General features: G+C 42.4%; 1 protein-coding gene across 4 annotated transcripts in view; it reads right to left on the bottom strand.

The window, feature by feature from the left end:
• Positions 1-2,324: 2,324 nt before the first annotated feature.
• Positions 2,325-10,294, bottom strand: part of ASB10 (ankyrin repeat and SOCS box containing 10) — a 187,331-nt gene continuing 179,361 nt past the window's right edge. For all 4 annotated transcript variants that reach the window (XM_075315944.1, XM_075315943.1, XM_075315946.1 and 1 more), the window contains one exon: positions 2,325-5,805. In XM_075315944.1, coding sequence (XP_075172059.1) covers positions 3,562-5,805 — 2,244 coding nt within the window. In that variant the 3' untranslated portion in view covers positions 2,325-3,561. The remainder of the gene's footprint in view (positions 5,806-10,294) is intronic.

Here is a 10,294-nt window from a genome sequence, read left to right as displayed (position 1 = left end):
AGTAACCACATCAGAGCGTTCCCATAGGGGAGTCGCCCATTCTAAGGCTTTGTCCTGAAGTAAGGAGATGATAAAGCCTACTCTGGACCTCTCCGTAGAGAAGCGAGAAGAGTTGACCTCTAGGTGTATCTGACACTGACTAATGAAACCACGACATGATCTGGCATCGCCAGAATATCTGTTTGGCAGAGCAAGTCGAGGATCATGTGCAGATGTCACCATGGTCTGAGGTTTATCCTCTATACTCTTGAGCCGTGACTCAAGTACTTGTATGTAACGGTGTAACTGCTGATATTCTGCCATAACTGCCAGACCCTTGGCTCAGTCCTAATGTTACGGGGGGCTGTCTGATAATAACCTAAAGGAGTATCAGACAGTCAGGGTCCACCGTGCAAAGACTCTGCTGCAAACTATGGCAGAGTGCAATACCTCTGTTAACTCACAGAAGGATATAATAAGTAAGTAAAGCAATTCCTCCCTTACTTGGAGGGTGTGTGGAATGATCTCTGTTAATAATCACAGAGACAAAGGCAATGTGTGCGAAATGGCACCTACCTAGGTCCGCTCTTCTAGTGGTGCAAAAGAGACGAACAGCAGCGTAAGCCGCACAAAGCTCCTACCTGCGTTCGCTCCACTAGTGTGCGAGGACACGAACCACTAGATATGGCACCTGCCTAGGTCCGCTCTTCTAGTGGTGCAAAAGAGACGAACAGCAGCGTAAGCCGCACAAAGCTCCTACCTCTGTTCGCTCCCCTAGTGTGCGAGGATACAAACAACTGCCAGACGCAGTATAAGGAACGTTACCCTAGCGGCAACGTCCACCTACGAGTCAAACCACAAGGCCCAGCCAGACCATGTGCCTCAGGCACCTGCCTATGTCCGCTCCCCTAAGAGGTAAGGATACGGACAGCAGCCGAAGCTGTAAGGTATAAGAACGCTACCCTGCCGGTAGCGCTCACCTAGCATAGACAGAGGAATGCCTAGAGGAACGCGCACAGAGCGTCTACTCTTATGCATGAACCAAGAGGACTGAGCGCCATGCGGCGTGTGTCAGGGTCTTATATAGACTCTGTGCCTCATCCAAGATGGAGGACACCAGAGCCAATCCGCTGCCAGAACGACAGGAGTGACGTCATGCTGGCCTATCACTGAGCAAGGCATCACAAGCACATGACCAGCGACCAATCGGCATAGAAGGTGTCAGAGACATGTGACCTCGTGTCAGCGATGATGTCACCCGCACATGTGCAATGGCTCCAAGATAGGACTTAGTCTCTGGCGCTCGCACATGTGCAGTAGCAAGAAATCTGGACTTAGTCTCCAGCGCTCGCACATGTGCAGTAGCAAGAAATCTGGACTTAGTCTCCAGCGCTCGCACATGTGCAGTAGCAAGAAATCTGGACATAGTCTCCAGTGCTCGCAGCAACCGTAACACCTCCTGTGTTGGCAATGATGAAGGCCGAGGTGGATGACATGTTACATATGGGAGTCATAGTTCCCTCCCATAGCCCATGGGCTGCCAGTGTGGTGTTGGTGCCAAAAAAGGACAAGAGTACTCGTTTCTGTGTGGACTATAGACGGCTCAATGAGGTCACGATTACAGATGCTTACCCCTTGCCCCGGGTGGATGAACTACTAGATAGGTTAGGGGGGTCTCGGTTTATTTCTACCCTCGATTTGAGCAAGGGACACTGGCAGATCCCACTCACAAAAGACGCTCAAGAGAAATCGGCCTTCATAACCCCTTTTGGCCTCTTTGAGGTTACCAGCATGCCTTTTGGGATGAAAAACGCCCCAGCCACCTTCCAGAGGATGGTAGACCATTTACTAGAGGGATGTCAGGGGTATGCCAAGGCCTATTTGGATGACATCGCTATCTTCAGCGACACTTGGGAAGAGCATCTTCAGCATGTGTCCCAGGTGCTGCAGAGGGTAGCCAAAGCCGAGCTCACCATCCGACCTGACAAATGCCAAATGGGGATGGCCGAAGTGCTATACCTGGGACATCGGGTGGGAAGTGGGTACATTCGTCTCGAACCTGCAAAAGTAGAAGCCATTACCCAGTGGCCACGCCCGGTCAATCAAAAACAGGTCCGTGCGTTTCTAGGAACCGCAAACTACTATCGAAAGTTTATCCCCAATTACAGTACCATAGCAAAACCACTCACTGACCTCACAACCAAAAGATATGCCCGTAACCTTATCTGGACCCCAGAATGTGAAACTGTTAAATAACCGGTTTAAGGCGACAACTGCAAAGCCAGTATATAATGATTGGAGCGAGAATTGGTGCAAAAACATATTATGGATTTATTCAGATAAAGAGTTTGAGGTTACAGTCATTAAAGAAAAATAACTGTCTTGGCTTGAGTTAATAGATGGATAGACAGATAAGCAGAGAGAAAAAATAACAGTTCATTTATCTTACATCGCTGTAATGTGTGTAAGCCGTCTCTCTGTCTGTAGATGGTCTGGTCGGGTTGGTGAGTCCGTCTTTCTCCTGTCACCTTCTGCCTCTCCCTCCTTCTTCTTCCTTCTTCTAACCCTTTGAAGTGTAGGCTGCTTTTATAACCCAAACCCCTCCTCCTGATTGTCCTTATCTCTTTACATGGTATTACAAAAAGTAACTATCCTTATTTTAGTTCAGCATTATGTCATGTCACGTGGTACGTTTTACCTGCGAAATAAGTGTACTTGCGCAGTAGAGACTTGTAACAAAACCTACTTCAACTTATTTATAACTCCTTTGAAGCTCGCTGAACTTTGACCTTAGAGTAACAGAAAGAAGTTTCTCATAGCTATTTCAGTTCTTAGCCCAAAATTCCAAACAGAATATAGCTCTTCTTTGACAACTTTGATGAACAACTAGCAGATGACTTTGGTTCTACCATTTCAAACTCTTGGTCAGTATTTCCAGCTCACAAACTCACTCTTAAAGGGGATGGCGAAATACACATATTTTATGAATACATGTATATTCAAGTTTATGAATCAAATCTCCATAAACTCACTATTTTACAGTCCCCCCTTTTATGGCGATTTGATGAACCCCGGGAAACCCTAACTCAATCGTGTCATCATTCGTATCACATACATTCTTGTTGGAAATTCTAGACCAATATTTGACTTGATAAACCAATCCGCAACTTTCTGTCAAAAAGTCATCTTGCGATTTAACATTCCTCTAAGAATGTTATCTTCCTTTTTCATTTCTATTTTTATGTTCCTATATATCTTCTGAATTCTACACATCACAAAAACTTGATATATAATACACATCAAAACTAATAAAAATATGATTATGATGGGATTAAATAAAACATTACCAACCGCTGACTGAAAAGATGACTGAGACCAGGAATGTACAGATTTCCCAAAACTTCTCCACCAAGTTCTACCTGACATTCCATTCCATTCGTGTTCAATATCACTTGATTCACCTTGTTCATGTCTGAATATAATTTCTGCTTCCTTTAACTGTTTCGTTAATAAATCTAACAAACCCTTATCTTTCTTTATTTCACTTGTCCACATATCCCAAGGAAAATCATTTATTTGTGATCAATTGAATTGTATGGGAAATGCCGTTAAGTTTCTCTTTCCTATAGAAGTGATATTAAAACTTCCTTCCTTCTTTGAAAGAGCTCTCACATTTCCTTCTATACAATACAAACCCATAGGTAGGTTTTCCTTATGTACACAAGTAGAATAGAAAACAGAAACCTTCTCTGTCTCAGACATGACCTGAAAACAAATCTTATTTGGACTTACTGGAGTCACCAGATCATGTATTGTCTGTACAGTCTCTATTCTCGCATGACAAGAAGAATGATTATGAAAACATGAATGATAAATCACCTTATCCTGTCCAGGTAAACACATCACCTTAGAAACAAAATGTAAACATGAAGAAATGTCTACTTGTTCAGTGTTCACTCCATCAAATGCAAAATCTGTGTACTGCAGTTGATAGAACACTTGTTGTGTGTTACTCACAGGTATACCCAAAACTGTAACAGGAACAATTGTTCCCTCTCTTCCGATCACTGGGATTAGCGATGTGCCAACACAAATGTTTTGTTCACATCCTAACCACTTATTTACCCACAAATCCGTATGATTCAATGCAAAATCGTACTCTACAGGTAAATTTCGCAGTATTCCCAGTGGAGTAATTCCACTCTGTAAAGCTTGTGCAATCAGCTTCAGATTAGAAGAATACTCTACCTGTATCTCCAGGCACGCTTTAGCTACTTGTGTTTCGTGTGTGCTTTCCACGAGAGCTAATGTAGCATCCTGTAGATGTGACACGGAAGACCCTAGTACAGCAGCTGTATTCATTACCATCTTTTCAAGAAGTTGATTCAGACTCTTCTGAACCTTTACACCTTTTCCTCCAATAAAACCAATATTATCCAAATCTGACTTAAGTGTCTGTATATTCATGGCATTAGTCAGACTTCCCACTGTCCCAATTCCTCCCAGAATTCCTTCTAACACTCCTCTCTTACTCCTAGTCTGAGTTGTTCTTTTCCCAAACCATTGTTCTATCCCCATCTCCATGTTTATGAGATGTGATTGACACTGAGGAAACCTGGTAGAGATCTTCCAATGAGACATATTGAAAGTCCACACCATTGTCATAAATTCTCCATCCCTTAATAAGGACTTGGACTGAAATTGATTAATTTGGAAAGGAGTAGATGGCATGAATCTTGTGTTTGTGCATGCATTATCTGTTACTGACCAAATATTCACACTAACGTCTTTACAATGTCTGTAATGTGTCTTTGTTTCAACGCAACACTGGTAAATTCCAGAGTCCCTGGAAGATGGATTCTCTATGTAAAAAATGAAATTATCATCCATCCATCTGATATTACCAATCTGACCTCTGTGAATGACATTAGTTGGACTGTTTAAAAAACTTCCCAAAAATGATGAATTTTTGATCCATGTCAACAAAGACTCAGAAGGCAATTTCAACCTTGTGTTACATTTTAACATTATGGGTAATGTATTTACTTTGTTATGTACTGTCTGTGGTGAAACCCTTATTTCCGGAACTATAGTGTTAGTAACGGTAAACACTACAGATACCTGAACTTGTACAGGTTCCCGTGTTATCTGGAAATTCCATGTTTTGACCCAATCTTTATCTCCTTCTGTAATGGAGAGTAAAGAAGGATCCAGAATTTTCCCAAAAACCTGAGTTTTTAACAAAATTTCTGTTTTGGATCTTCCAAACTTTCCCCTTGCAATCATGTCATTTGTAATATCACCGGACCATACAGCAGGTTCATCACCTCTGATCTCTATGTTCCAGTATAGTACATCTGTAGGAGAACATTCCCATGTACCCGTTTTATTATTGTGTACATATTCTCCTTGTAATTGTGTGAATCTAGTTTTAGGTCCTGCAATAGCATGTAATATTATGTCTGTGTCGTGTATGAAATGTAATTCAATGCAACATTTTGTTCCATATCCCATGCAGATATTTCCTGTTATCTCCACAGAATCATCCGTGATGTTCTCTGTCAGTAAGTTCCATGTATCTGATCCTCTCGGTCTTCGAGAATGTTGAATCTCTCTAGTCCGTTCATTCACATCATTGGCGATTGTTCCTTGATGTAACATGTAAACAATGACGGAAATAAAGCAAAGCAGCAGGAAAGTAGATCCCATCACGTAGAAGCTTGTCTTGAGCTTGGGAAGATGTTCTTTCTCCAGAAGGCTTGATGTCATCTTTCCTTCACAGTCTTTAGGTTCCTTATTCCAGTTCTTATCGGAATCCATTTCTTCCTGGAAAGAAATGCAGTATCATTATTTTGTCACAAATATTTTGCACTGGTCAACGTGAACCCACACTTTTTGTGTTTTCCGGGTCTTTTTTACCACATTTGACACTCGGTGCACAAGAATCATGACTTGTCCCATAGTCTCAAGGACTTCAAAAGGACCTTCCCAATTACACTCCCATGGACCACTCTTGCGAAAGGTTTTGATCATCACTAGAGCACCTTTCTTGAATTTGGACTCATAGGGTGGCTCCATTTTCTGCATTCTCGATGCCGCATATGGCAGAATCGCTTTCAGGTTCTCCTGTAGCGATCTCAACCATTGGGACCTTGAGATAGCATCTTTTTGTGGAGTGGATAAAAATGGCTCATGTGGAAACCACAATGGCATTTTTCTTCCCGTCATCAACTCAAAAGGAGTGAATTGAGTTGTAGAAGAGATTGAACCTCTTATACTCATGAGTATGAAAGGTACCTTGTCAACCCAAGTGTTACCTTTGTCCAAAAGCATCTTTGCAATTCTGGACTTGATTGTTCTATTCATTCTTTCCACAATTCCCGCAGATTGTGGATGATAGGGGACATGAAATTGCTGTCGTGCCCCTAGAATAGCACAAGCAGTTTGCATGATTTTACCTGTGAAGTGGCTACCTCGATCGGAGGTAATCATCCTTGGGATCCCCCAAGTACAAAAGACATGTTGTACCAATTCCCTTGCTGTGGACAAAGCATCATCTTTCCTAACAGGTAATATTTCTACCCATTTTGAGAACACATCTACCACAATCAATGCATACCTGAGACCATGTTTACCTGAGGGTAAAGGACCAATATAGTCTATCTGCAGTGTAGACCATGGACCTTCTGCAGGTGCGATTCGTAGAAGTGGTGGCTTCTGTCCTTTAGGTCTTGGATTTATTTGGGCACAAATGAGACATGATAGTACAACACTTTGAACTGTTTCGTCCATTTTTTCCCAATAAAATTTCTCCTTGAGAATGACTAACAATTTCTGTTGTCCCAAGTGACCTAAACTCTCATGGTTATATCGAGTGAATTCTACCTGTAGATGTTTTGGTACAACTGGACGCAATTCTCCATTTGAATTGTGACACAAAACCCCATTTTCACAGATAAAAGGAGGTTTTGGATCATCCAGAGAAGTAACAAGAAAAGGATCTTTCCTCTGTTCTTCTGCAAATGAAGGTATGTACATGTCTGCTCTTTGAACCGCTGACATCTCAGAAGGTTCAGAGTCAAACACTTCCTCTCCTGTCAGGGCAGCTTCTTTGGCTAGAGCATCTGCGGTAGCATTTCCTACAGATAACTCATCATCAGATCTTTGATGTGCAGCGACTTTCACTATAGCAAATCTATTTGGGGCCCTAGATGCCATCTCAAAAATTGATTCTAGAGTTTCGCGGTGCAGCAAGGCTTTGTTGGATGAGTCCACGTAGCCTCTCCTTTCCCAAACAGGCAGGTAATCGGTTAGGGATCTGACAACATAGGAGCTATCACTGTAGATTACCATTGGAGTTTGATCATCAGCTTCATTCAGCTGTAGGACCATTCTTACCGCTTCTATCTCTGCCCTTTGAGCTGAGAAATGACTCGGTAACTTGTGTTTTACCACTTGTCCTCGCTTGGAATAGAAAATTCCATATCCTGTGTGATAGTGTCCTTCCAGGAAAAATCTAGAACCGTCTACAAACACAGGTTCATCTGCGTCTTCCGACTGTCGTCTGAAGAAAGATGGACTTGGTTCATGGAACGTTTCTATGCAATCATGGGTTTGTCCTTCATACTGCATCAATTGAGGAAGAACATACTTGGCCTTATAATCTACCTCAATTTGATTTGGAGACAATGAGAGCAACCAATGGGCAAATCTCTGATGTGACACACCTGGGATGTTTTTCTCAAAGAGAAGTTTCAGTGTGGAATGTGGCGTTTGGAGAATAACCTTTTGGAACCCGATGATGTGTTGAGTGATTTTTATCGCAAAATACACTCCCACCAGGTGTCTTGCGCACACCTCAAACCCCCTCTCAACAGGTGAGAGAAGCTTAGAGAAGTACCCCAAGATTCTCCATTCCCCCCCTTGCAGCTGCAGCAAAACCACAGAGATACTTGTCTCTGAAGTGTGTGCTTGAAGCGCAAAAGGTGCGTTCCTTTCCACCATACTTAACGCAGGTGCGTGTTGTAGATCATGTTTCAATTGTGTGAAGGCTTTTTCCTGTTCGACACACCAGGGACCAAAATAATCATCATTGTCACCTTTTAAAAGATCATACAAAGGTCTGGCTTTGTCAGCAAAATTTTCAATGAAATCCCTTGAGTAATTTACAAGTCCTAAAAAATGTCTTAGTGCCTTGTGTGATGTTGGAATTGGAAGAGATGCAATTGCCTCTATTCTGTCCTGTAGGGGTCGCCGTGTACCTGGACTTAGCAGAACTCCTAAAAACCTGACCTCAGTCTGCATCAGCTTGACCTTTTTGGTATTCAGTTTTAAACCTGCATAATGCAGCAGCTCAAACAATTCTGCCAGTAGAGAAATATGCAAATTCTCATCCTCCGTACTCAACAAGATATCGTCCACATATTGCAATAAACATTCCGGACGAGAAAATTTCGACAAAACGTTCGCTAGCGCCTGATGAAAAATGCTTGGCGACATACTTGCCCCCTGAGGAAGACGACAGCATACATATTGCTGATCCAGGTGGTTGAATGCAAATCTATATTGGCAACTTTGCTCAATCGGTATACTGAAAAAACCATTACTGATATCCAATACTGAGAAATACCTTGCCTTAGCATCCAATCTCGACATCATGTCGTGTGTATCAGCTACAATCGGTGCAACATTGGGAGTAAACTTATTGAACATCCTCAAGTCCAACAACATCCGATAGCTACCATCGCTTTTCAGAACACACCACAATGGATTGTTACAGACAGAATTTGCCTTACGTATCACACCTTGAGCCAACAATTCCTGTATAATCTTAGACATCGGAGCAACTGACTCCGGAGGCAACTTATACTGACGCTGTGGAGGTGGGTCTCGGCCTTCAATTTTGACAACAACATCCTTCATTGTTCCAACCTCATTCCTGTACTGAGCCCATAAAGAAGGAAACCGCTGTACTAACTCAGTCAATACTTCATCACCACCAGTTTCAGGCCACAAATGATCTGCTGACACTACATCGGTCAAACAAATGGTCCCGACATGACTATATTCATTTGGATCAATAACTACCGCCTTACAACCGTTAGAGTCTTTCCAAACTGTTTTGTTACCCAAATCAATAATCCAGCCATGCTTTTCCATAAAATCAGTGCCAATTATATTCTCAGTATCCTGACAACACCAAATATCCATTTTCGTTTTAAAAAAAACAGGTATTTCCAAAGAAACATCCTGCGCTAATGTCACCTTTGTTCCATTTTTACCACTGAAACCAACAATTGTGCATACAGGGGAATCTGGCTTTAAATGTAAATCAACATTTGTGACACTCAATTGCGCACCTGTATCAAGGAGAAATGTTACTTCCTGACCTTCAAGATTTACCTTTAAAACTGGTCGACCACAGCTATCCATTGAAACTCGAGTAACAAATTCCAGTGGATGGAGCCTGGGGACCGGCTTTGCCAGTCAGGAGGATGGAGAAGGGAGAAGAGCAGCAGGTGTCTTGCCCCTTCCATGCAATCCCTGTATGGTCATTTCCCTTATCTGTCTGGTCAGAGGTGCATATGGTGATTGGTTATTTCTGTTGTCAGTATGAGTGGGCGTGTATGGTGATTGGTTATTTCTGTTGTCAGTATGAGTGGGCGTATATGGTGATTGGTTATTTCTGTTGTCAGTATGAGTGGGTGCATATGAAGGTGGAGGTGCTGAAGATGGGGGAGGTGCACTGGATGTGTTTGGCATCAGTCCATTTTCCTTACCCAGCCTTTCCTCAACTCCCGCCCTCAGGAATTTCTTGCATTCCCACTTCAGGTGTCCGGGTTGGCCGCAGAAAAAGCAATGAATTGTGCTTTTCCTGTTACCCCCCCCTGAATTCTTGTTTTTAGAATTCAACACCGGTCTTTTGTTGTTTTTGATCTGTTTTTCCTGGGATACTAATGTGTCAGTGGTCCCTTCTATCATGGCTATTTTTGATTTTACCTGATTTTGCTTCATTCGTCTACGTATTCTATCAATAAATGACGTGGCCTCTTGTAGACTTTCCATTCTAGAAGCTATTTCGAATGAAGCAGGGTCCAAATATTTAAACTTTTTAACAAAGGCCTTGATCATGGAAGGCGGTTCTTGATCAGATCCGATTTCCAGTACCATTCTGTAGGCCTGTTCGAATTTGACTAAGAAGACAAATGGATCCTCCTGTATGTGTGTCTTAAGGTTTTCTAACAATTCGACTGTTGGGATAGACTCTCCTGTGGTAAAGAGAATCAACTGTCTCAGCCTATCTTCCTTTGTGTCA

The sequence above is a fragment of the Anomaloglossus baeobatrachus genome, chromosome 6, assembly GCF_048569485.1.
Source record: "Anomaloglossus baeobatrachus isolate aAnoBae1 chromosome 6, aAnoBae1.hap1, whole genome shotgun sequence".
NCBI lineage: Eukaryota > Metazoa > Chordata > Amphibia > Anura > Aromobatidae > Anomaloglossus > Anomaloglossus baeobatrachus.
This window is presented reverse-complemented; position numbering and strand designations above follow the sequence as displayed.